Source organism: Pavona decussata, unplaced genomic scaffold, assembly GCF_977016875.1.
Source record: "Pavona decussata unplaced genomic scaffold, jaPavDecu1.1 SCAFFOLD_244, whole genome shotgun sequence".
NCBI lineage: Eukaryota > Metazoa > Cnidaria > Anthozoa > Scleractinia > Agariciidae > Pavona > Pavona decussata.
In genome coordinates this window covers 1667501-1695070 of record NW_028145649.1, presented here as the reverse complement: position 1 = coordinate 1695070, position 27570 = coordinate 1667501, and the positions used below count along the sequence as shown (strand labels likewise).

At 37.4% G+C, this 27570-nt stretch overlaps 3 protein-coding genes across 10 annotated transcripts in view; all 3 read right to left on the bottom strand.

Annotated features, from left to right (window-relative positions):
• The window catches only part of LOC146457364 (uncharacterized), a 28402-nt gene extending 9145 nt beyond the window's left edge, over window positions 1-19257 (bottom strand). The window contains exons 1-2 of one of the 8 annotated variants that reach the window (XM_085092074.1): window positions 19047-19257; window positions 14247-14439 (exon numbers count right to left, since the gene is read on the bottom strand). In XM_085092074.1, coding sequence (XP_084948200.1) covers window positions 14247-14433 — 187 coding nt within the window. In that variant the 5' untranslated portion in view covers window positions 14434-14439; window positions 19047-19257. Of the gene's footprint in view, window positions 1-122; window positions 685-743; window positions 875-962; window positions 1703-2017; window positions 2259-10246; window positions 10408-14246; window positions 14604-14849; window positions 15601-19046 lie in introns of those variants that run through there. The other 7 variants (XM_085092073.1, XM_085092072.1, XM_085092078.1 and 4 more) reach the window with 7 other exon arrangements.
• The window catches only part of LOC146457362 (lactosylceramide 1,3-N-acetyl-beta-D-glucosaminyltransferase A-like), a 134884-nt gene extending 111466 nt beyond the window's left edge, over window positions 1-23418 (bottom strand). Inside the window, exon 1 of the mRNA XM_085092136.1 lies at window positions 23255-23418. The gene's annotated coding sequence lies outside the window, so the exon portion shown is untranslated. The remainder of the gene's footprint in view (window positions 1-23254) is intronic.
• On the bottom strand, window positions 17181-23025 carry LOC146457363 (cysteine-rich DPF motif domain-containing protein 1-like). The gene is made up of 4 exons (XM_085092088.1): window positions 22920-23025; window positions 22721-22829; window positions 20326-20409; window positions 17181-19693 (listed from the first exon to the last, which is right to left on the bottom strand). The coding sequence occupies exons 1-4, from the start codon at window positions 22997-22999 to the stop codon at window positions 19658-19660; spliced, it is 309 nt and encodes a 102-aa protein (XP_084948214.1). The 5' UTR covers window positions 23000-23025; the 3' UTR covers window positions 17181-19657.
• Window positions 23419-27570: the final 4152 nt, after the last annotated feature.

Genomic DNA, 27570 nt, shown 5'->3' with positions numbered 1-27570 from the left:
AATTCACACCAACTTTCAATTTTCCCTTTCCCTGATCATCGCCCTTGAATATCTAATGATCAGTCGAGAGAATAACATATGTTTGCTTTATAGTTACTGATATTTTAAAAGTCTTTTCATACCTCGAGCTCGTTCTAACGCTAACCTGTGATACATCCGTGAGAAATCATAGGAAACACATGAGTTGGTAAAACGAAACTGAGTCATATGATTGCTGTGAAAAGGGAATTTACCTGTATACTTTAGGTGATGACTCTTTGGGTCAAATGTTTGTACCATATACGGTTTTTTTTAACAGTGAATCTTCCTAAATAAATGCTCGTCATTTCTATTTAGTAGAAAAGCGTGCACATCATACATGATACTCTAATTCGATCAAAATTATCGTGTCGAGCCTCGATACTAGAACCACATGCCGTCATTTGTATAAATGCTAGCTTCGTTTCCAATTTTTATAACTGTTATTAGTGCCTACAATCCAGCCTTAAACCCTTGCTAAAATATTTAAGGATATCACATCTCAATAAACTGGGAATTTCAGTACATCATAGACTACGGGAAGCGTTTTATATCGAGGAATGTTCAGGTTATTCTGAAATCAGAATTCTTCGAAATCTAGTTCGCACATCAGTTTCCGTGTTCCAAAATAATGAAATCCAAGTCGTTGCTATTACGCTGGTTTATAGTTTTGGTGTGTTAAGCTTTAGGAGCAATATAGACGTTTAATTTCAGTGTTTTCCTACCTTGGTGTGCATACTTGCGTATCGAAGAACATATCAAAAGCACACACCTTAAGACGATAGCGGGTCTATTGCAGCTAACTTGAAAGCGGAAGTTGAAGAGTGTTTCATCACATTCTCATCGGGTGTTATCATTTTCTAAAATCGTTTACATTAAGTAATTATTCACTTTCGAAATGTGTTAACTGTTATATACCAGAAACAACTCTTTAACATTCATACCGCTTTGAAATCTTCTGGTGGTTAAGCATCTATATTCACGATCAGGAACCTTGGGGATCCGATCAGGCGACATAAAGGATCTTAAACACTTTGCCTGAGCACGTGACACAAATGTTACTTTGTAAATACAAAGAAAGTGCAAGCTTCTTCAGCTGTTCCGCTAACGTACTAGATGTACCTATTTCGATTTTTGTTAGATTGCAACGATAGATGAATCACTTTTACCTAAAAATAACAAAAATTCTCCTTTTCTTGTCTCATTTGATCAACTTTAATTAAACCAGTAATTTGATATTCATAAACAACGCGGAGCGATTCCTGGAAGCGAGCTTTTCTGAGAACTATTTGCATTACAATGCTAGGCTTTTATGTCAAAATAAATGCATTTTTGGTAACAAAGCTAGAAAATATGTGAGTGTAAAAAAGTACGGAGAAGACTGATCCACTTTTAAGGTTGGGGAATAATTATAAGCCGTTGACTTGTAACCGGAAGTCCGGAATGCAGCTTCTCCCTACCATTAATGGATTGCGTTTAATAATTATTTTAGCCCTTTATCTTCACTGGATGTTGAACAATACTGAAAATGAAAGTGTAGTGTCTGTGAGCAAAATCACTGATAAGTTGTAACCACTCAACTTGAAGCTGTGAAGTCAGTAATTTAGTGTAGTGTGGTTTAGTACCCTCGTTAAGTTGGCTCTATTAAACCTCCTAAGCTGACCTACGCGATGAAGTCATTCAAAATGTAAGCCATGGGGTAGCGCGTAAGCTTGCTTAATGTCCCATGCAAGGTGTTTTCAAGACTTTCAAACTTTTCTGAGTCTATGGACAACGTGCTAAGTTGTGGCCATTCGATTAAAAGCCATCGCAAAGGTATTGCAATATGGTTCTCTCTTACAAAACTTAAGAAAATAAATTTGACGATTTTATTTTTCAGTTTCAATTTAGCTAAAACTAAGCCATCATTGTGATAAAAATTAAAGGTTAACATAGACCGAATCAATTTGCTTAAATAATAGTACTAGTAATGTCCCCGCCGAACATTATAGATACTTACAAGAATGTTGCAATGAGCTCTCACTCAATGAATCACGCGAAACAGCGATTGGGATATAACAATCAGCCATACTGAAGTCTGTGTGGACTTTCGCCTGTTAAGCATCGGTAACACTCTATTTATAAACCAGACAGATGCTTTCCAAGAAAACTAGGCTTCTCGGAAATTAATCTGCTCGATCTCTGAATATATTGGAAATGGAGGATGATATATACATACTCCACAAGTCTATCTATTTGTAATAGTATAATTGAATTTTACCCAATTTTAAAAGTATTGTGGAGAAAACCGAACAAGCTATCAACACAAAATAGTGTATTTTTTTGCCCTGATAATGCTTGATTCTTTGTAAAGCAATTGTCAAAAGACTAACCACACCCCTAACCCCACCCCTACTGGTGGTGGCATATCTACCTGTACACAATGAAGAGAAGTGGAGCGTTTCGAAGAATTGGTGATTCAAAAGTCACGCTTTTTGCTTTGATGAGCATACATAACGCAAAAGACTTTCATCACTGGAGTGCCAAGCAACTCAGAAAATGAAAGAATTGCATAAGATTGTTTTTTCTGTCCATGATCCGTCCGAGTCCTTGTAATTGTTTAAATCTGCATACTAAGTGTCTGATAAACAATATTTTAAGGTAAACAAAACAGACCGGAAATTAATTTATGCAAATATAAGGGTTCTAATTATTAATGTACTGGTTAAACGAGTTATAAACCTGTAATGCTTCTAAATTAAGTTAAGTAAATTAACTTAAATAAATATGAGTATAAAAAACATATATTTGAACTGACGATGAAAGATTGGTAGAGCACTGCATTGGCATCGCATTGGTCATGGGTTCGAATCCTGCTCAAGCCTGAATTCTTTTCAGGCTTTCTTTTTTCAACTGCTTAGTTGTGTACTGCGAAGATCTTTCTTCTTCTTTCTTCTTCTTTAATAAATTAACTTAACCGATACGGACATGTTCTGAAGAAACGGGATACAGTAAAAACCCGCATATAAGAACCTAGTGATATAAGAACCTACAGGCTGAAACTTGGCATTTAAATACCTAAAAATATAAGAACCTGTTCAGCCTGGCAAAGAAAAATAGGTTCTTATACAAAAACAATCTCTCCAATTTTGATGATCAAAATTCTGGATTTTAATAATTAAAATCCAGAACTTTTTGTCAGAAGTTTCTCACACAATTATTGTGTGAGAAATTTAAAGTTATTGTGTATATGTTTTCTTTGATTTACATTTGTTTGCATTTGTTTGCTAAACCATTTTGTATTAGTAGTACAATATTTCTGCTAATGGTTACACTACGACAACCTCTGAGAAATAAGAACCTATTAAGAACCTAATCAGCCTGAATTGTGAAAAACTACCCTAAAATACAAGAACCTGTTCAGCCTGACCTGAAAAATTCTAGGTTTTTATATGCGGGTTTTTACTGTATACAAGAGATTATTAAAGGGATACGAGATACTGGGGATTGAGAATTCGGGATATTGAGCAATAACTCTGGAATAGGATGATCTCATATTTGGGCAAACTGAAAATAATGAGATATGGAAAATGCATATTCACTTCCCCCAACTTTCGCAGGCTGGTTTGACTTCAGCAAAGTTTTAATTGAAAAATATTTTGTAAATTTTCACTTGTGTATAAAAAAGGAACAAGTTTTCAACAAACTTGTTCAAAAAACTGGAAAGCCGGTTTTTAAACAAGGAGACTTGAACTGGCATGGACTTGTAAGTAAGCGGAAAATTTTTTCCTACACCGAAAAATATAAAACTTGTCAAAATTGCTCGTGTGTAGCCTGCCTCATCAGAATTTTCCAGGAGGGGTTGTTTATTCTTGTAAAAATGCTGTTCTAGCTATAACACAATTAACAATTCAGATTCCGTGAAGGTCATTGGATAGTATTTTCTTGAAGCACTGGGCTTGTTAAGTCAGTTTATATGCACAGAATCACATAATGTTATGTTGTTGCATTTTAAACTGAAGATGGATGTAGGTCATCCGAAACATGTATTTCAAACTTAAAACCGTGTGTTCTTATTTGAAAATGAAATGCGCAGGGTACTACTGAGTTTCCTGTAGTGCTGGTTTATTAATTTGTGCAGGGTAGTTTTCAGAACTCTGGAGTTGGTGGATGAAATCTTACCATGGGACTTTCCAAATGAAAGCCATAGACAAAAGCTACTGAAAATTATTTTCCTGTGGAGCTGTATATATGCGGTAGAAGGTGGTCGTAGCCAAGTCTGTCTGTGAATGAAATCCTGAACTGTGGCGAACTAAATAACAGTGATCAGGATCAAATTTCTCCTTGCAATATTAATGCTTACTCAACCCGTGAGGTCATGAGAATTAAGGATATGATCACCCAAGGTGAATTTTCTTGATATTTCAATACTTTCTCCCCCGCAATTTTATAAGGAAAGTATGGAACCAAGAAAGGAGAATTTGTTATTTGATGTTAGGGGTTAAAGGTTTGAGCTACGGACTTATCTTTTGTGACGATTGCTTTCCTTTGGAGCTAGCGCTGTTTCTACAAAAGGTTGTAACAGGCTGACAGGGTATCGGTGTATGAAATTCTAAAAGCGACCAACCCAATACAATTTGTGGACACTTTTAAAAAAGTTAAAACTACTACTGAGCAGTGCTTTGCCGTGTGGTACTATTTGATTTTGTACAACTGTGTCTGTAAATGAAATCCTAAAGCGTGACCATTCAAAAGAAAGCGACGTACTGAACAAATACTTTCCTGTGGTGCTGTACATTACGTTGTACAAGATAGTTCTAAGCACATGTAACTGCTGTCATTGAAATGAAAGCTGATTAAACTACATGTTTTCTAAGTTACTGCGCTTCGTTTTCTTTTAGTTTCAAGTATTGATAGAACTATTTAAAAGCATTAAAAATCATGACAGTAGTAAATGACAGGATAAAATTAAACGGCACGGTAACCACAAACAACAGAACTGTTTCAACAAAAGCGGATATCACCCTGACATTATTAGCGCCAAACGAGCACGTACAACCATACAGGTAACATACACTTCCTCATTCCAAATTACAAAATGTCTGTAGTGAAACTGACCTCAAACTTCAAACGCTATCCGGCCTACTTCAAATTACCTCGCCAGTTACCATGCTTGTCAGCAAATTGTTACATTTCTAGTTCGCTGTACAATGTTTCGTTTGTTCTGCATAATGTTATACACGTTTTTCAGGTCATGATTTCTCGAAAGCGAAACGAGTGAACATTCGTGATCATAGCATGTTCTTCTTTGCTTGACCCTGTTAATTAGTCCGTGCTGGAATCTGACATCGATACAGTCATATATTAGTATTGAATGTCTTAACGGTTTTGATTCTGTGAATGGATGGAAACGGCAAGAAAGCTAAAGGTAATTGTTCCCGTAGTTGAGATTCTTAATATTCAAAACTTAACATATTATCTTATTCAATAACTCGCTTTTAATGCATGGTACACATTTGGTACTCGAAAAACTTTCGTCAATGTATAGTCTTCCCCTAATTTACACACAGGCTTAGCTTGTGCATTCATAGCTCACAGAAATGACATAATTTGTGACCGAGTGGGCTGAAGATAGCTTTGGTTCAAAAGCACCAAGAGACCAAAAAAATCTTAGGGTACGTTTTATTGACAGACTAAAATTAGAGTCACCTGTATTTGTTTCGTGTTTTCTGTTCCTTTTCAAAATTTTCAAAATTCTCTGGATTATGCATGTAGCTGTTTCTGTACGTCTCTGATAACCTAGCCTGCGCCGCAGAATACCGGGATAATAGTTTCATCTGCGGCGCAGGCTACGAAAACCGACTGAAATACGACTTTTCCTTTCGAAGCGGACTTCAGACACGCAGTCCGCAAACTGATACCTAAATATAACGTATTATAAACTTGACTGGAAAATTCTAAACCGAGACTTCAGGACTAATTCATTGATTGGTTAATTTGTTGGACCACTGTAATTGGCTTATCGCTGTTGTGGTTTCCCTGCGTAATTTAGCATTTATTATACTTATTCCGTTATTATTATTATTATTATTATTATTATTATTATTATTATTATTATTATTATTATTATTATTATGTAATAGGCGAAGCTAATGAAATAAAATAAATATCCAACGCGCGCGTGGAATAATTAATTGTTAATAAATTAATATAGTCTTTGAAAGTTTTAAGCCCAGATTTCAAGACCAATTCTTTGATTAATCAAAGAGCTTAATTGTTGCAATTCACAGTACTTTCTTCTTATATTTGTCAATTTGGCTGACTTTTTTTTCTTTTTTTCTTCAGTTAAGAACTGTGATGGACTCTGTTAACGACGATCTCATGACTTGTGTTTAGACGGCATGGGCAACACGACGTTTAAACTCGAGAACAAATCGTGATCTGAGAAACTGAGCACACGTGTTTCCCAGCACTCAGTTAAATCCCATTGACTTGTGTTTGTTTAGTAGAGTTGTGGTCTCACTCACTATAATAGAACTGAGCCTTTCAGACAATCACGCACAAGCCGACCACATGCTGCCCTCAGTGGCTGTCTTCAGTCCCCAAACTGGGACCGCCATTTCTACGGGTGAATTCTAACCATTTGCGAATATCAAAGCAAAAGTAGAACATTCTCCTCAGTTATTTTATACTCTGAGTGTTGGTCCGGCGAGGATTCGAATCCACGATTTCCCGTTCAACAGTCCGGTGCTCCATCAAGCGGTAGTCCATTCCATTTTTCTTTGCGTCTGTACTCTGATAACGGAGAGATGACGTCAAAACGTGGTGAGAACAAAGAAGCACGTTACGAGCCGCAGGCGAGTAGCGTGATTGATGTTCTTGCAATGTCGTCATTTGTGCGTTATCAGAGTACAGATCCACGGAAAAGTGAAATCTATTTATGTTACACAAGAAACATTACAAGACATTTTGAGAGCCAGCATCACGTTGACTGAGCCCGGAGTCAAAAACTTTTAAGCAAAATTATAGACCCGGCTACTGACACATGCCCATTGTCAGTCCCGGCTCTAGAAGAGGACGCCAACGAATTTTGCGAGACACGATGACACGGGCCTGTCTTGCTCTCTTTTTTCCTTATCTTTAGGGTTTTTTTCGGGAATTAAAAACTACAATCCCAAAGAAAAATTAACCAGATCTTCTTCATCAGCTGGTTCACTTGTTACCATCTGTAGTTAAACTTTTTGCTGAAGTTTTTCACCGTTTTTGAATGCAAAATGCCAAAGTCACTCACGGAGAAATTTTTCTTCTCGAGGCATTTGTTTGCTTACGTCATCAGCGTGCAAAATGGGAATATGAAGCACGTGCGCGCAATTGGATTTGATTACACGAATTTACTAGTTATGTTATAAAACAAATTGAATGCACGCGTTTATAATTGGTCTTCGCTCCGAACATAATTAGAGAGTAGACGATACCATCAAAGTACCTATTAGAGAGTAGACTAAATTAAAGTGGTCGAATCAATACTGCTTTTAATGTTGTTTTTATTATTATTATTATTATTATTATTATTATTATTATTATTATTATTATTATTATTATTATTGTTATTATTATTATTATTATTGTTATCACACTATGCTGTAAAAGGTTACATGGCTTATATAATCGGGAATATCTGTGAATGAAAGATCGTGAGAACAGCAGCTTGTGGTTCTCATGTGATACTGTTTTGGCGCTAAACACACAGGAAGCTTACAACTTTTACGTCTGTTGATGAAATCCTTAAGTGCGACCATTCAAATGAAAGCAATTGAGCAGTACTTTCCTGTGGTGCTGTTTATTATGCTGTACCAGGTGGTTTTAATTTTTGAGTCTGTGGATGAAATCCTAAAGTGTGGTTGTTAGTATGCTGCGACAAGGCTACAAAGGTTACATGGCTTATGCAATCGGCGGGGAATGTTGTGCCTCTGAATGAAAGCTCGTGAGAACAGCAGCTTGTGGTTCTCATATGATACTGTTTTGGCGCTGAAGAGAGAGGAAGCTTACAATATTTACGCTTATGTATTAAATCCTAAAGTGTGACCATTCAAATGAAAGTTACTGAGCAGTGCTTTCCTGTGGTACTGTTTATTATGCTGTACAAGGTGGTTTTTAGTTTTGGGTTGGTGTATGAAATCCAAAAGTGAACCGGTTCAAATGAAAGCTACTGAGCAGTACTTTCCTGTGGTACTGTTTATTATGCTTTACAAGGCGATTCTAACTTTTTAGTTTGTGGATCAAATCCCAAAGTGTGACCATTCAAATGAAAGCTACTGAGCAGTACTTTCCTGTGGTGTTGTTCATTATGATGTACAAGGTGGTTCTACGTTTTGAGTCTGTGGATGAAATCCTAAACGTGACTGCAAAAGGCTACAAAGGTTACATGGCTTATGCAATCGGCGGGGAATGTTGTGTCTGTGAATGAAAGCTCGTGAGAACACCAGCTTGTGGTTCTCATGTGATACTGTTTTGGCGCTGAACAGAAAGGAAGCTTACAATTTTTACGCCTGTGTATGGAATCCTAAAGTGTGACCATTCAAATGAAAGCCACTGAGCAGTACTTCCCTGTGGTACTGTTTATTATGCTGTATTAGGTGGTTTTTAGTTTTGAGTCTGTAGATGAAATCCAAAAGTGAACCCGTTGGAATGAAAGCTACTGAGTAGTACTTTCCTGTGGCGCTGTTTATTCATGTGCTGTAAAAAGCAATTCTAACTTTTGAGTCTGTGGATCAAATCCCAAAGTGTGACCATTTAAATTAAAGCTACTGAGCAGTACTTTCCTGTGGTGTTGTTCATTATGTTGTACAAGGTGGTTCTAATTTTGAGTCTGGATGAAATCCTAAAGTGTGTTTGTTAGTATGCTGAAAAAGGCTACGAGGTTAAAAGGTTTATTTAATCGGGAATGTTGTATCTGTGAATGAAAGCTCGTGAGAACAGCAGCTTGTGGTTCTCATGTGATACTGTTTTGGCGCTGAACAGAGAGCAAGCTTACAATTTTCAGCACGCCTGTGTATGAAATCCTAAAGTTGGACCATTCAAATGAAAGCTACTGAGCAGTATTTCGCTGTGGTGCTGTTTATTATGCTCTACAAGGTGGTTCTAATTTTTGAGTCTGTGGTTGAAATCCTCAAGTTGGACCCTTTCAAATGAAAGCTACTGAGCAGTGCTTTCCTGTGGTGCTGTTTACTATGCTGTACAAGGTAGTTCTATCTCTTGAGTCTGTGGATGAAATCCTAAAGTGTGACCATTCAAATGAAAGCTACTGAGCAGTACTTCACTATGGTGCTGTTTATTATGCTGTACAAGGTGGTTCTTAGTTTTGGGTTTGTGGATGAAATCCAAAAGGGAACCCGTTCCCTTGAAAGCTACGAAGTAGTACTTTCCTGTGGTTCTGGTTACTTTTGCCGTAATAGGTGGTTCTACCCTTTCAGTCTGTAGATGAAATCCTAAAGTGGGGCTATTGGAATAAAAGCTATTGAGCAGTCCTTTTTGTTGAACTGCCAGGTTATTTTGCTCCGCAAGGTGCTTCTAACCTCTGTATTTATACCGAAATATTGAGAAGCAATACTGTTCTTCAAAGACGTTCAGTATTTGCTGGTGTCACTTCTGAGATGAAAGCAAATAAAAGAGTTCTTTCCAACAGCTATTCAGTTTGTTATGCAGCGCAGAGTGTTTCTAACTTTTAACTTTTAAATCTGTGGCCAAAGTCTCCACCATTTAAAATGAAAGGGAAGTCAATATTACTTTTCTCTCGCAATGTGCACATGCATGTACCAAGCTGTCCAATGTTATTACATTGTTGAAATCCTATAAGCCTATATGCTGTTGAAGGTGTTTCTAGTTTCAGTCTGTGGATAAAGTAAAGCCTAAAGTGTGAGTGCTCTCTTTTGCTGCTGTCAATTATGGTGTGCAAGGTGTTTCTATATTTTCAGTCTGTGGATGAAATCCTGAAATCCTAAAGTGTGTTCATTCGCTGAATTGAAGAGCCGGGATCACTAAAAAGCACTGTCAAATTAAGTTAAAATTTATTTTGATTTTGTAAAATAACATTTATCTTTGTCGGTAATAAAGCAAAGGACAGAATGAAAGATCTCAGTCGAAAGAGAAACAAAACGCAAACGCGAATGCGAAAGAAATGTTTTTCCGTTTTAACATCAACAGAAACAGAAAGTCATAATGTAATGATAACATACAAATTTCCTCTTACCTTGAGAGTCCGACATTCTTCCGTACTTAGATAAGAATTAACCAAATACCTTGCCTTGAACAAATCTGAACTAGATGCTGATAGAATGTCTTTTAACGAAAAACGAACGAAAGACGCAGCATCACTGCTCGCTAAGCTTTCAGCCTTTCAAATCTGAATAGACATGTACGCTCGCAGTTCTTATAAGAAGGAATTACATAAGCAGAACTATCGAGGATTATCACGGCCACACCGCATGACTTTCTTGCTGGGGAAAGACCAAAATGTCCATTAAGCATTTTGTCATTTGAAGGTTCGAAGGCCTTATTTGTAAGTCACATCTCAGTCGAGCCCAGTGTAATTCAAACCGCGGCAAAAATAGAGAAACATCGCCGTAAATCAGTCTGGCATATAACCGCACAAACAACATCAGCTCATTCGAACAGACGGCAACCGAATCGATTATCATCTGATGCGAGGGTTGTCCGACTGGAAAGCGAGGCAAAAGTTTGTAGGTTTAAACGTTAAAAAAGAAATACAAACTTTTGCCTGAACCAGAGGAACTAGTTAAGTGGTTAAACAGTATTGTGGTTGGCCTTGGCAACAGAAAGCTTGACGGTTCAGCCGGTATATTAAAGTTTTTGTAATAGGGATGGGTTCCACCCCGAAAGCTAGGCTATCGAACCTGACAATTTACAAGACCAGTACATATAAGATTAAACTATTGAAATAACCACATTAGGCGGACGAAGACCTAAACTGGCCGTGATACATCAGTGGTGAAACCCCTTTGTTGATTATACAGATGTTTTCTTCGACTGATGTTCAGCAAATTTTACACTAATTTTGCCATGTTGAATGTTGCAATGGCAAATTCATTGACAAGAAGTTCGAAGTTTCTAAACGGAACACAGTCCGAGGTTTTATTTCGCTCAACAACGTTTGCCAGTCAGCAGAATTGTTCAACTTTTCTTCAAACTTTTTAAGCTTCGACTGTTGAACTAAATGGCCAGGTTATTCACATTTTGTTCGAATTTAAATTCATTCTTATGCTTGTATATTATGGATGGTCAAAGTCATTTTACTATCTGATAATGCTCGCATGAACTGAAAACACAACTCTTACTGCTGCAATAAAAACGTCGCCTGAATTAAATCGAAACACCCTTGGTTTCTAAAAAGAGTTTCGGGTTAGTGATTGAGCGGGTTAATTTCTAAAGAAACTGTGGTGCTGTGTTGGTGGGGAGTAGAAACGAATGTTTGGTTTAGTTTATCAACTGAGTCGACAACTAAAGGTAAATTGGCCACCGTAAAGAGATTCGAGTGCACTAGAATCTCTTTACGATAGCCAATTGACCTAACTTGAAGTTATCAAGTCTGTTGATAACAAACACTTGTAAAGACCTGTGTTGTACTGGAGCCACATAAACGAGGCTGTTTACTGGCTGCCTAATACTATAACCTCACTAATAGTTTTGAAGGACACTTCAGCTAAAGAAGGTTAGAACAGTAACGCTTTGCCTGCACAATTTCATCTTTACACCCATAGCAAGCACTAAGTGAGCTGCACAGAAGCTGAATCTCTATGATTCCAGCTCTTTGCTTAGTACCTGATAATTCTTAATTTTGCGGCCATCAAAATGTTCAACTGACATTAGGCATCGTGCCCAGTGTAATTTGTAGACAATCTTACTTAACCTGAGTGATGAAAAAGTGTTATGGGTTTTAGGAATAAGCATTAACTTAACAAAATATCTCAGCGATAATCTTGAGATAACTAGGAAAATTATTATAAAGATAAAGAGATAACCAAGTTTAAAAAACAACAGTTTAAGGGATAATTCAGTACAAACTTGGTGATTTGATAACAGTCATCAAAATAAACAACACTACTCCCTATCAGGACCTCACCAGTGCACTGTTCGCTTAATATATTGATTAAATCGAATGTAATAAACGAAAGAGAAGGCTACTTTTTAGTAAAGCAACGGAAAAAAGCTGACTTGGGGTAAGACTCATAAAAGACTTCATTTCAAGAGCATACTGAAGAGAAAGAATTCAGTAAGATCACGAGACTGTCAGATGAGATATTTCAATAAGTTTCAGTATAATGTGCAAAGAATATAATGTGTAATGTGTAAAGAATTTAACGAGTAAACAATTTAACTAGCTTTAAAACACAGTTGACGATTAAGTATACAACTATTAAGCTTTTTGGATCATAACAAACAGAGAGAAAGTTAGCTAACAGGCGAGCTTTATTGTATAATTTTACTCGGTTTATTCTCGCTGAACGTATCAGTCCGGTATCATCATTGCACATAACCGTACTGAACGAAAAGTAATCTGCTGCAAGCAGTGGGCTAAGAATGACGACAGGAAAGGCTTGAACGAACTGCCGCCAGTTGAATTTCTTTTTAGTATAGCAAAGAAACTGAAGTCAGTTGAACTTATAAAATCTAACACAAATGGACGCAAAGAAGATTGATATACGGCTTATCATATCCAATAATTATCTTGCAGCACCGAAGCATAAGCTAGTCAGTCTCTTAAACTTGTGAATTTAGTATACAGTAACAGATGGTAACAAACAGACGGAATGATGATGAGGTCGAACTTGAATGTCAGCATTTTTTTTCCCACATCCAGTTAGCACATGTACTTCATGGTCGATTTAGTTAATATGTACATAGCCACGTACCTTAAAATCGTTTTCGATTAACGGTGCCCAAGAATCTTTATATTTGACTAAAGTTTTGTAGGATGTAAGGTATTTATTTTTGTTAAATTCGAATTGCAGCGAGATGTGTTAGATCTCGAATACACAGCAGGAAGGAAGGGTGCAGGAAATGTCCTCTTTTGATGCAAGAACCGTTAATACAGACTTCATTTATGATAACACATGTCATTTTATCATCAACTGATAAATCGTCTTTGATGTGGGTGCGGTGCATTTGAATTTGCCCAGTCTATACCTAGCTAAATTATCAAAGTATTCTTCTGTAATTCTCAGTAACAATGACTTTTGTTCGGCATCGTTTTATTTATATTAATCTGTATCACCAAGTTCTGCCTCATCGGAAATGCTTTAATATTAGGGTTACGCCAGGGAAATCCGGATGAACATTTAACCTTGTACGTAGTCGCAGGACACAAACTGGCCATCTTTGGGCCTTACGAAGCCCACTGGAAGGGGATAACCCTTTTCATTTGAAAAGGCTTTTGAAATTTGGTCTCGTAAACAACTTTAATTTCTTCGTTGGAGGGCAATATAGTAGTTGTACTTCCCGTACGAAACGATCATGCCAGCAAGATACTTACACTTAGTTTATAACCTCAAAGAAAGTGTTTTAGATCGTAAAGTTAGCTGCAATTGAACTATCTTGACCGAGTCACGTTTTACAAGTTTGTTTACGCGCCAGCATCCAAACATTGTACAAGCGCATTACAAGAACTAAACACCGCCAACATCTGATCTTGCTTATCAGACACCACGAACGAACACTGTTCAGTTTCAAACGCTTTGGTTCAAACTAAAAAAGAAATGCTTGAATATACAGAAAAAAGAGCCAATAAAGAGATTTGTAACTTCTTGAATCAGCGTTACAATCTGCGCGTGGTTTGGTAAGCGTTTATAACCATAATTTGTCGGTTATATATATATTGAGTATGTGGTAGCGGGCCACGCTTTCAAACTGATTTAAGCGCGTGAGTCAGTGTTTCGATAGATTTCGATGAAAGTTCGTGATCTAATCGTTAACAGTTTAATTCCCTCGGTAAAGATAATTTTGTTCGTGTCATTGTTCTTTGCACGACATGCACACTTTAGGAGCCGGTTATTCACAAGGTTTATAGAACGCTGAAGCGTTTGTCACCAGAGATGATCGGTCGACAGAAATACGGAAGTAGAATGAGTAACACACTGCATAAATACTTTCAAATTAAACTAAAGGATAAATTGGACGCCGATTCAATCGAGCTGTGTATTGTTAAAGGCAACCTACAATTACCCCTCACTAACCTTTATTTAAGCATCGCGGTACAGGCGTATCCTCCAAGCTGAGCTGGCTATAATATCCATTGCAAGTTTTCTTCTTGAGAGCGCAGCCATGGTTGTCGAAGGACGCTGATTCATCTGCGAGATTCGTCGTGCAAAATGTCGTTTTGTGAGAGCCCACCTCGCAATGCTGACGAACAGACAGCTCCATGTGCTTCTGGTATGTTCTAGCAAGGCTGCTTTTTCCCGTTTGTAGCTCTATTGTTTTAAGCTATATTCAAACTTCCTCTCGCCAATAGCTATACAGTTACAGTCAGTCGGGTGACTACCGCGCGGGTGTGACGTTCAATCCTTACTGCTACACTGATTTTTCCGCTTTCTCTGAAGGTAATAAATTTTGACAAGCACATTCAGTGTGTTTTAGACTTTGAAGATACAGTGTTCAGCTCTTTGTTGCTGTGATCTGCAACTGTACATTGGTACACGTAAACGTGACTGCGATCAGTAAAGCTTGTTAATTTAGTTGTACGCAAATTGAACGTTCAGGGTTTAATTGGATTCTATAATAATTTTTTCTATAAGTAGCGTTTTGGAGCATAACAAATGTCCAGGCCAATTCAAAAGGACCTTGCTTCTAGGATCTTCTCTGCGTCTAGGATCTTCAACCAGACCAGTTTACAAACAAGACGTAATTGGATTAAAACGAGTGTGCAGAACAGTGAAACATAATTCTACGGCGGTCCCTTGCAGGTTACCATTAAGGACTTGAGAATTTTGACATTCTCCTAAGGTGTTAAAAAGTTCTTATCGTCCCACAGAAATCTCCTTTCTCTTTGTTTATCGTCGGTGTGGGCAAATCCCAAAAAATCTCAAGTACTTACGAAGTCAGCAAGATGTTCAAAGTTTGAAGTACAAAGCTAGGTGCAATGTAGCGTAACTGTCTTCTCAGAAATATGAACTTCCGCTTTTTCCCAGAAGCCGTGTTAGTCAAAACGCAAAAAAAATTGTCTAAGATAATCGGTGGTTTGATTAAAATTCTCCTTGATTTGTTCACAACGAAGGAAAACGCTTCGAACTCCTGAAAACGCCGACTAAGCAAAACTCTCCATTTCAAAATAACATGTAAATTTTCATAATTTCCCGGAATTGCGATACGTGCCCAAAGTGCGTCGTTGGCGCCATTTGCTGGTCACGCGAACATGCTTAGGAGTCACAAGAAATATTTCAAAATCACGCGAAGTTGGTGCTCATCACGTTTTGTATATTGCAATTTGCCATCCGACTGTAAGGCAGAAGATCAGCTTTGAACCTTTCTCGCTTCTTTATTCGCTTTGTTGTGATATTTGACGCTTGTAAACAAATCATTCGAGAAGTTGTCGTTTCATTGAGATGATGCAACAGGCCGCGCCTGTAACTGATGAATTTCAAGAAATTGCAGTTGCAAGGCGTCTGGAAAAGTCGTCTCCTATTCCATTCTTCTGTTATCTTCTCCTTTTCTTTTTTCACTTGTTTAATCAACGCACTTCAAACTTCAACTAAGCGTGACATCGGCTGACGTGACACGTACATCTATTTATGCAAACACTGTGTAAATCATCATCTATTTATTTGGCACGCTTGACTCATTTATTCTAGCGCAGCATGAAGATACCATTTTCTCGATTACTCAGAATTAAACACCATTATTTATCTCTCTTATGTCGATTCTTGCATCTTTCAAATCCATCTCTTCACTGACTTTATAAGGTTACATATTATTTGCATAAATATATATATATATTTTTGGATTCATGTCTGCAACTGACGATCGCGCGATCGATGGACACGTGCCGTTGTCGTTTTTTGAAATTAGTTGCTTGCTACTCCTTCGCAACATCTTAAAATAAATCATTGAGCCGCTATTATTTCTATCTTGTGGCTACGCACGGCAGCCCTGGCTTGAGAACTATTGTTAGAATATCGACCAACAAAAACCCTCGACAATTAACAAAAGTTGTGACGTTTTCGTCCCTTTTATTGCGGCCTTTCAAATAAAATCTACTGAACAGTACTTTCTTATGGCACTGTTCATTGGGCTGTAAAAGTTCGTGTATGAAAGTGAAGATGAAAGCCAGCAGAACTTTCCGGTGCTGTTTACTTAAATGCTGTACAAGGTGGTTTTATTACTTTTGAGTCTGTGGATGAAATCCTAAAGTGTGATCATTCAAATGAAAGCTACTGAGCAGTACTTTCAAGTGGCGCTGTTTATTATGCTGTAAAAGGTGGTTCCAGCTTTTGAGTCTGTGGGTGAAATCGTAAAATGTGACCATTCAAATGAAAGCTACTGAGCAGTACCTGTGGTGCTGTTTATAACGCTGTAACTTTCGAGTGTGTGAACGAAATCTTAAAGTACACTATGTGATCATGAGTATTCCCCAATCACTTCTCATTTTCTGCTCATCTCAGTCTCACCGAGCTCACGTGTTTCTTTTAAGGGGAAGTATCATGGGGTTTTTGATATCTTTTCTTAAAAATGATGAAATAAGACCTTCAATCAGCTGCCAAATAATTCTAGAATGACGAGAGGAAAGAAATCAACTCAATTCTTGAAAGGAACAATTAAACTTGTGATCTGTTCTAACGCATTTCGGAAACAAAAATGCGAGAACTTGAAAAATATAAGCCTAACATTTTTCAAGTTTCAATCCACTCAGGCCTACTCTGTCTCTGACCAGAGGCTTTAATTGACAGTTTTACTGCACTGGGGTGATGATTTATAACAAACTTGACAATTATTTCTTCGTTTCTGCTGACAGACAAACATTTTTGGGTTTTGAAATGACAGCAAATTTGCGTGATACTTCCCCTTTAAGGTCTCTCTAGCTCAACTCTCCGTATTAAAATACCGATGGACTAACGGATGATAGGTGTCGGTTTCATGGAATTACAATGTTCTTTATTCAAAACCATCAATGTGCAGTTAAACAAGCCGTTTATCTTCCATTTGTAATGTTACAACTTGTTCTCACTTGCAATGACCTGTCAATAACTAAAGGTGATTTCTCTTTCAAGTCTTCAATTGAAGTTGAACTTTGAGCATGCAGTTATCTTTAGTTAGCAGTTCATAAGACATTGACTTGATGGTCGCCCGTCTTGTTGTGATCCTTATAAATTTTGTTTGGCCTCTTAATTGAAGAGTTCGACCTAAAACTGTGCTTTTTGATAGAAATTTAGCATTGAAATCCATGTTGCTCCAAATTATTATTACTATGGCAGTAAAAAAAATGTGTAAGCCCTATGGTGCATTAATAGCCAGTCACAAGGTACGTAGCATGGCTTGTGGACTATATCTAAAATCTGTGAAAAAAAAAAAACAAAATGATGCGTTTTCTGCTTGTCTAAAATACTGGACATAATACATCATGATAAAATCTAAGGTACAATATGTTAATAATTGACACAAACAATATTATTAATTATTATGATTATTATTACTATTATTATTATCATTATTATTATTGACTAAAATGATAACGCTATTATTGTTGTTATTAAAGTTTTGATCAATAATGATTTCTTGAAACATAAGCAAGCGAAAATTAAAGTTAATAGCTGACGTTTCGGCGTCATCATGACACCATTCTCAAGGCAAAGTGGAAATCAAATCTTCACATTAATTTATCCACTTTGCCTTGAGAATGGTGTCACGATGACGCCAAAACGTCGGCTATTAACTTTAAGTTACGCTTGCTTATTGTTGTTATTGTTATTATTATTATTATTATTATTATTATTATTATTATTATAATTAATCTTTATTCACATATTTCAACGCTTACAAGTCATACACTAAGTTAATGCATCAGGTATTACCTACAACATGTAATAATATTAGTCTAACAAGTTTTAAAAAAAAAAGGAAGAAAGAAAGAAAAAAGTAGTGGGATTAATTAGTGATGCAGCAGTTGGGCCGAAAAATGATTAACCTATGCAGAAGTTGTGGTCCATTTGCTGTAAAATTGGTTCTATTTGTTATTCTTAGTGTAAATAAACTTTTCTGTCTCATATTTAATGTCCACCTTTGTTTGAAACCAGTACTATACTGGCGAATATTTTGTTCCTTCTGCAATCCAGTAGCTGAGTTAAAGGAGCATTTCTAAAGAGATAACTCCGAACAGCAGAGTAAGTTGAATGTGCCATTTAGTTAACAAGTAGAAGAAGTAACATTCAAACTGCTCCAAAATTGATGAAATGACGACAATGAAACACAAGATGGTGCAATTAGTTTCAGCTTTGAGTATACTCAGTGAACGTTTTTCAACTCTTGGATGATTGAGCTCTAATTTGGCAAACAGACTCAATAACAGAGAAGAAAAAAAATCTCATGTCCATATTTTTATCTCAAAGCTTAACTTTAAAGAATTATTAGCCTATGATATGATGTTTCCTAATCTCAGCAAATTAAACTACAGCCGAATCCCTTTATTACGGACACCAAGGGGAGAGAAATAAGTGTCTGTATTGTAGTCAGGTGTCCATTTTAGAGAAGCATGCTTTATATGGATTTTGGTCTCTCAGGGACCAAGTGAACTGTCCATAATAGAGAGGTGTCCGTACTAAAGAGGTGTCCAAAGGAGAGGTTTCACTGTAGTGGAAACCAGCCTTGAGATTAAGAAATAACTACAGAATTATGTTTTTTACATGGTTATGCACAATCATGAGAGAAATGATTAATAATAATAATTATTGATCTATTGTTTCAAACCACAAAGACTGACACCTTTCATGACAATATCTATGTCATTACCATACTGTATAACTAATTTGGAGCAATTTGGATCTCACAGCCAAAATTTCCACTTAGACAAGTAAAGTTCTCAACCAAGCCTTTCCATCATGTTGATGGTGCCTCCTTCTGGTAAAATGGAAGCTGAAGTGATTAGGATTCCACTGCTCCTTCAGTTCTGGTCATTTACGGTGTGCAAGTGCAGATTCATTCTCCCAGCACAGATGGAAATCAAGCTTGTGAAGATGAAATTGTGATAGAAAGCTCATCCAAGCATTGTGTGCAGGACACAGTAGCAGGGTAAGGTAAAGTTGCACACAAGCTTAAGTGGCCCACACGGCCAGAGCTTAGCCCGGGTTCTGAAGCGTGAAGCAACTAAGAGTATTGCTATCCCCCCAGGATGGGATGCTAGTCCATCACAGGGTTACCTCCAGCAGTATGTTGCCTGTACCCATTTATACACCTGGGTGAAGAGAGACAATGTGGAGCAAAGTTTCTTGACAGGACACAGTCACCATGCGATATTTGATGAATTCCGTACAAGGTGAAAATATCAAATTGAATGGACAACCTTGGTATGAGAGTTTCATGTGGGAGCATTCACCAAGGAGACTTTCTCTGCCTAATCCTTGTGCAAAGTTACCACTCTTTTCCATAACAGACAAGCACTTTAATTAGCTCCAGGACGATCTTTCCTTTGTACATCCTACAGGAAAGCAGAACAGCAAAAATAATGAGAAAACCTCTCTAAAATGGAATCCTGGCCAAAATTCCTAGAGCACTTTACAAAATGAAATCATGTTCCATAATGCTCATTTGTAATATGAATAAATGAATGAACTTTGTTAGTTAACCTGTCTACCCCACTCCCCAACAACCACACACACAAAGTTATGGATCAGACACACCCATTTACCAATTAAGGAAGGAAATAGGAGACTTTTGTGTACAAGCTTTGTTAAAAGCCAGTGACACACTAGGCGATCACAATGGATAAAAATTGCCCAGTGTGCCTGGTACTGTGATGGCGATATTCGCTGATCACTGCAATAGGCCAAGGCTTAGTGCGAAACTTTTCATATGAAAAAAATAATGTCTTTTGCACATGGATGAAAACCAATTATTTTTCATAATAAACACTAAATGCACTTTCAAAATGAGGTACAAAGTAACTTGGAAATGGCCTATTAGCACACAAAAAAATCATCGTTTGCCTAGAATGTCCACCCATGCACTCATTGCTGTGAATAATCAACTAATTCAACTAATCAACTAATTGTTTAGTTTGTTGCTGGGATAAGAATTCTTAATCTTTTCCTTTTTCAGAGGATACTGTACCTTCCGAATTTCTTCAGGAAATTCTCCCATGTTGTTCTCTACGCAGGAAATACAGAACCTCTTGGTATAGAAAATGCTACAAGTCTGAAATGAAACAAAAAAGTATTGTGTGTCACTATATTCATTTGTTAGTATAAAGCAACAATTATACAATCATATTATCCTGTTTTAGAATGACTAAATGTTCCAAGAAACTCAAAATCAGATATCAGTTGCAAAAATGCAAGAATATTAGGGGAAATTTAATTGGGGTTGGGAATTTGACCAAGAGTCAATGCATCAGCCTGAATTCCAGTATTGCCCATCCCCCCTCCCCTGCCAGCTCTGGCATAAGCAGGACATTTTTGAACATTGGTGGTAGATTGTTTGATTGTAGATCAAACCATAGATCAATGATCAATCGTAGACCGATGGTAGATCGTTCACAAATAATATGAACAACAACGGACCAAGAATTGACCCTTGAGGTACCCTTATAGACACACCCTCTGGGTTTGATGTCACACCATGAAACTCCACGACTTGTATTCAGTTTCACAAGTCAGTAGTCAGTAAACCACTCGTGCTCAGGGCCAATAACTCCCACTGCAGATAACTTGTCCAGCTAACACACCATATATTGTACAGTATCAAAAGCTTTACACAAATCAATAAACACGACTCCTGTCAGCTGACCTTGATCTATGCTTCTGCTGCAAACTCAGTTGAATGACATTTACAAAAACCACTTTGATATGGGCCCAAAATATTATGCTGCTGCAGATAGTGATATTAGCTGCCGATGTACTGCCCTTTCCAGGATTTTCGAAAGCATGAGAAGTATAGAAATCGGACAGTAGTTATCTATATCAATCACCCTTACTTTTCTTGAACAAAGGGATAACTCAAGCAGCTTTCCAGTCATCAGAAACTCAACCAGACTGCAGCAAGGCATTTATGATGATAGTTAAAGCACCTGGTTACAAATTGTCCACCGCATAGCTCCTAAAGGGACTACCCTGAGCTTTATAACTAAATAAAGGTGTCTGTCTGTCTTTCATTGTCCATCCCAGGGATAGGCCATTATTTTGCCTACCACTGGGCATTGTGAAGTCCTTATGATTAAACTTGAAAATGTAAAAATGTAAATTTAAAATAATTTTAAAATGTAATGCCCAGTCACGATCAAGTTGACAAGCTGTAATTTTACTTGGTTTATTCTTTTGTAATGTAATTATGCAATTTGCTTTATGCGCGACGTTTTTATAATAAAATGCTCTTATTATTTTCACCTAACAATACTGTGGGTTGGTTTCAAGTTCACCAGCAAAGACTCACAATAAATTCTTGTCTGAGTATAACTACAGCTGAAGAGGACATAAATTTATAAGTAATGTTAAATATCCACAGAATGAACAGTCCCTGCCACAACACTGAGAAATAGGGCTTCTCAGGGATGTAGTTTGGAATGAATCACCTTTAAATTGAGTGTGGGGCATTTAATCAGCTTGCTTGTCCCAGCTGTGGGGCATTTGCCGATATATTTTCAAAAAAAATTCTAATGCCCAGGGGTCAGCCTGTGGATCCCGTGGGTAGTACTGGAATTGACTAATCCATAACTTTTGGTCTGGTGGAATTTGCATGCGGGCGGGTTCTCCCTTGTTCTTTTCTTTTTTTGTGGCAGTCGAGGAGCTTTTCAAAGACAGGATTCAAGAGTTCTGAAGGAGTTCATGGACAGATCTCTGTCTGCAGTGAGTGAAAAGTAATTACAAAAGCCATCCGTGAAGTTGAAAATTTGTATTTAAAAAGGGTAGGGAATAAACTCCTTTCGATATATTAAAATTCAGCTTGACAATGAGGCCAAGAGGACACAAACAATGGAAACTGAATGATCATGTTTATTTATTTCTGTTGTTTGTGTCCTCTGCACCTCGATATCAGGTTGAATTTAAGGACAGTGCCTACTATTGTTACTGCTCATACGTTCTGCGCATCTCGAGATACTCGGGTTTCCTATGGGTGGTGCCTACCAATACAGGAATATTTTTGCGTGGTTTAAAACTATGCGGAGAAAGCAGAACTTAGCAAGTGCTCTTGGTATCCCAAAAGAAAATTGGGGGTAACCATGCATTTTTCAGAGATAATTAAGCGTCAATTTAGGAAAAACTGCCATACATTTCTTTATATTTTGCTGCCTTTTAGAAATATTGTTGCTCAATTATCTCTGAAAAATGCGTGGTTACCCCCAATTTTCTTTTTGGATTCCAATAGCCCTTGCAAAGGTCTGCTTTTCCCGCACAGTCATAAACCGCACAAAAATACTTCTGTATTGGTAGGTACCGTTTCGAAAGGAACCCATTGAACGGCTTTTTTTTTTTGAGGGGGGGGGGGGGGGGGTGACTTTGATGGAAGGTACCTGAGCCACACAAATGTCTTTAGAGCACAAACAACATCGTCCACCAAGCGTCAAGTGCCCTGCGGTTGGAGAGAAAGGATCACGAATAACAAACGCATCTTCGAGAAGTCTGAAGTTAGAAAGAAAAACTAAAAATTGGCAAAATAACAACATGAAGCTTACTAAAACATACTCCAAACTAAAATACCAAAATACTTACACTACAGACTTTGAGAAGGGAGGCTTCTTTCCAAAGTATTCATAATGGCATTCAAAACCACAAGAAGAACATAAAAACATTGTTGTTTCAGACGCACTTTCTTCGTTCAACTTGGATCTTCTCGGCCCCAGGCCCAAGGCCTTCGCAACCCGCAACCAGTCTCTCCTCTCTTTCTGCGCTGGGCCCGTTTCTCGAAAGTCCCGTTACCGGGCCCGATAAGTGATTTTGGTAATAACATTTCTTAACAGAAGTCAATTTTTATTAGCTTTCAATACTAAATTTTAAAATCTTATAATTCTGTGATAACATTGGCCAAGTACCATGCCTGTAATCACTGTGTAATCACAGGTAGCTCAAGCTCGAAATATGAGCGCTAGTTACGCCACGGTTGAAAAATATAAGGATTTGTATGGGAGAAAAAAGGTTTATTTTAGAGGCTAAAAATATGAACGAATTTTTAAATAAAAATCACCCGCCTTACTTCTCTTGTGTATTTCTTGCCTGCTATGTGGTTTTTAGGGCGATTTAGCGCGATTCCAGTGACTTTTAGTTCCATCTATAGAGAGAGACAGTGGAGAGAGCGATGGAACTATTATAAAACTCACTGGAATCGCGCTAAATCGCCCTAAAAACCACATAGGAGGCAAGAAATACACAAGAGAAGTAAGGTGGGTGATTTTTATTTAAAAATTCGTTCATATTTTAGCCTCTAAAATAAACTGTTTTTCTCCCATACAAATCCTTATATTTTTCAACCGTTGCGTAACTACAGCTCATATTTCGAGCTTGGGCTACCTGTGGTGTAATCGGCGAAAAACAATTCAAAATATACTTATCGGGCCCGGTAAGTTACCGGGACTTTCGAGAAACGGGCCCCTGGTGTCGACTTCTTTGTCGACTTTGTTGTTGTTGTTGTTGTTGTTGATTTTTTGTGGACTTTTTTCCTTCTGTTTTTGGTGAGACCAGAAAAATTTGTAATCTTACACTTTTAATGAAATTATATAACCAGAATAGCAAACGTGAGTCGGGCCATGTGTGTAGTCACGTTATCGCAATGCAATTTCCGGTATAACTATAAGTGGCGTAACACAAGCTAGGGAACTGACTGAGACAACATCACCCTCTTTCTGTGACTCAAACTATTCCATTAGCTAGGATAGTTTTAAAAATCTGCGAAGATACAATGGGAATAAACAAGGCCACATCAAGCATCCCGCGAAAATGCCATTAGGGGCATCTTGTATGTATATATAAAAAGAGTCTACTACACAACAGTGACGGTGGCGCAGGGGTGGCTTTCCCCTTTTTTTACTCCAAGGCTCGATTGTTCGAAAGCCAATGACACTAATCCCAGATTAAAAGTTAACCGATGTTTTTATTTCGCTCGTTAAAAATGTCTTACAAAGCTAATTTTAAGCTATAGGTAAAGAAAAGGCTAAGTCAAAACTGAAGGACAAAATCTTTTCGAAAAACCGTTATTGTCTAGTAATTAAACTAAAATCAAAGTTCACGTTAACCCAGGATTAGCTTAATCGGGCTTTGAACAACTGGGCCCAGGGGCCCGTTTCTCGAAAGTCCCGGTAACTTACCGGGCCCGATAAGTATACTTTTGAATGTTTTTTGTTTTTTCGTCAATTACGCAGTAATTACAGACATGGTACTTGGCCAATGTTTTCATGAAAGTGAAAGATTTTAAAATTTGGTCTTTCAAAGCTAACAAAAATCGACTTCTGTTAAGAAATATCTATCACCAAACACACTTATCGTACCGGGTCGTTTCTCGAAAGTCTTTTTTTGAGAAACGGGCCCCAGCCCAGTTGTTCAAAGCCCGATTAAGCTAATCCTGGGTTAACGTGAACTTTGATTCTAGTTTAATTACTAATAAATAAAATTTTGCCAAAAGATTTTTGTCCCTCAGTTTTGACGTCGACTTTTCTTTACCATTAGCTAGCTTAAAATTAGCTTCAAGAGTCTTCTTAGTGAGCGTGCTGAAAACCTCGGTTAACTTTTAATCGTGGATTAGCGTTAATCGGCTTTCGAACAACTTGGCCCTGGGGTATGCCTGTAGCGCTTCAGTGGAAATGAATGAAATGAAGGTTAATTTCTAACGAAACTGCTGTGCTGCGTCGGTGAGGAATAAAAACGAATGTTTGGTTTATCAACATGGTTGATGACCAAAGGATTCGTCGAGTGCTGACGTCCCTTCGTCAGATCGAAGGGCTCACGCTCTAAACGTCAGCACGTACTCGAATCTCTTTACGATGGCCAATTTACCTTTAGTTATCAACTCTGTTGATAAATCAGACATTCCCAATGAGAATTGTTTTCGATCTGTTTTGATTTGGAAATGGTATCAAGGGATTTATGGGAGGGTGCTGAAAATGGGTATTGATCTGGTATTTAGGCTGAAAAATATGGTCATCCGTTTGGGCGTCAGGTCTGAAAATCGTCCAGTAGTGGAAGGCACATCTTTTAACTCAGTTGTCCATATTTATTACTTTCGAACCTGTTCATCCTCAATACTTTCAGCACCTGCGAGAGTTTTGGCGACCAAGTCCGAGTTTCTACTGATAGCTATTCATTTAATTTGTGCTGAATCCGATTCAAAACGTAAAACAAAAACCTGGCCGCCCTTGCGCCTAATGAGCTTTATTGTTTCGTAAGTGGCAAAAATCTCAGCATTTCAGATTATGCTAATCGATACTGCACTGAAACACGCTCTACTGTAAAGATATTTACTTACACAATGGTTATTCATGATTTTCGTATGAACTGTACCAAAAATTTATTCACCCATGCGCACCTCAAACCGGAGTTTTTAAATTCTTAACGGACATTTCGTTTGCTGCTTTACGAACCGAAAGGACGTAAATTTGGAACGAAAGTTGGTCTCTGGAAAGTTAGCCCGTGCACAAGTTTCCCAAGAGTTTACCAGACTTTGACTGGACTGCTTTAGCGGACAGTTTCAAAGATTTACCTGAAAGGGAGTAAGGCATGAAGGGATAGTGAAGGCCGCGTATAAGTGCAAGTCCAGGAGTTGTACAGTTGAAACTCGCCTGAGAATACAGGAATAGATCATGGCAATGTCTATTTAACAAGGAAGAAGGCTTCGATTTGGTTGATTAATCCAATATAGAGGTAAGTTGCTAACGGATGTCAACAGTTGGATTGCGAAGTTTGCTGCTGTCCAAAGCTCGTTTTTCTATCATGCTCTAAAGCCACGCAATTTGCTTCCCCCTCCGTTTCCCCACAAGTATATCAGTTGCGCACCGTGCACACAGTAGCTTTAAGGTAAAATAAAAAGAGATGAACACAGGAAATCGGCCAGAACTAAGAACTCAGTGCGACCCAGTCAAAAGGCCCTCATTGTTTATAAATCCCTAAACGGCCTCGCTCGATCCTCGCTCCATACACTTTCCGAGATTCTGTAAATAAACTATAGCTTTTACATTGCCACGAACTAATTATCTTCGTAATAGTTTTCGCTATAGCGGTGATGTTCCGTGGACTAGTCTCGGGTCCCTCAAAATGCGAGGCAACCAGGGTCTCTGGGTGAAACTAGGAGACTTTTTTTATAATTACTTTATTAACAACTAAAGGCACGGAATTCGTGGAAAACAGGCGTTTTGTTAGTAAGTGATTGATATGATATGTGGTGATAGCAATTAGAAATTTAGAATGTTTTTTGCATTAGGTTTAAATATCCACTCTTTCCACCCTGTATATCTGTAACTTGAATTTCCGTGGATAAATAAAGATTACGTTATGTTAATGTAAAATAATTTCATTGTTTACTGTTTAAATTGCTCTTAGACAGTCAAACTCAAAACGCCTATTATAGGGAAAGATTAATTAACTGCAAAGTGTTCACTGCCAACTGCTTGTATTAACTTGTATTTTGGGTATCTTGATTAAAGATTCAGTAACGATTGAAACTTCCCACCAATTTTCTGGAACTTATATTTATAAAGTTACAGTTAGTAGTCAGCACCAAGAAACGATTTTCGTTAATGTGGAACTATACTAAAGAATTGTTTCTTCATGTTTCTTATAGTCGTTTGTTTAATCTTTGCTTTAGATAATACGCTGCTGTAAATCGCGAATCAAACGGCTTCCACCTACGAAAGAATAAAGAGAAAACGTGATTTTACACTCGGAAGAGATTTGAGTGATGGCAAATGTAAGTATTACAACATTATTTATCTATTTAATACAATCTTAAACCGTGTCGGACTCTGACTTTGAAAAACTTTAAAACACAACATTTATCAAAAACTTAGAAAAAGACTTTCCGGCCGAAAATCTTCGGCCTTCGTCGGTTTCAAAAAGACTATAATAAGCGGGTGCTAAATGCACTGACAACATGTAACGAAAGATCACCGAGCAGAGCGAGATAACGAAGATAACAGAGTCCGATAAGTTTAAGATTATAGTATGTCTGTTCCTGAGTAGAATTTTAGTATTTTTCCTTAATTAATTAATTAATTAATTTAGTTAATTAATTAATTAATATTAATGTATTGATATCTGTTATTTATTTATTTCCTATTTAACCAGGACTCTGTTTAAACTAGCTATGCTAAACCAGATTTCCTGTATAAATAAAAAATAAATAAAGATTAATTAATTGATTAATTGATTGATTGATTAA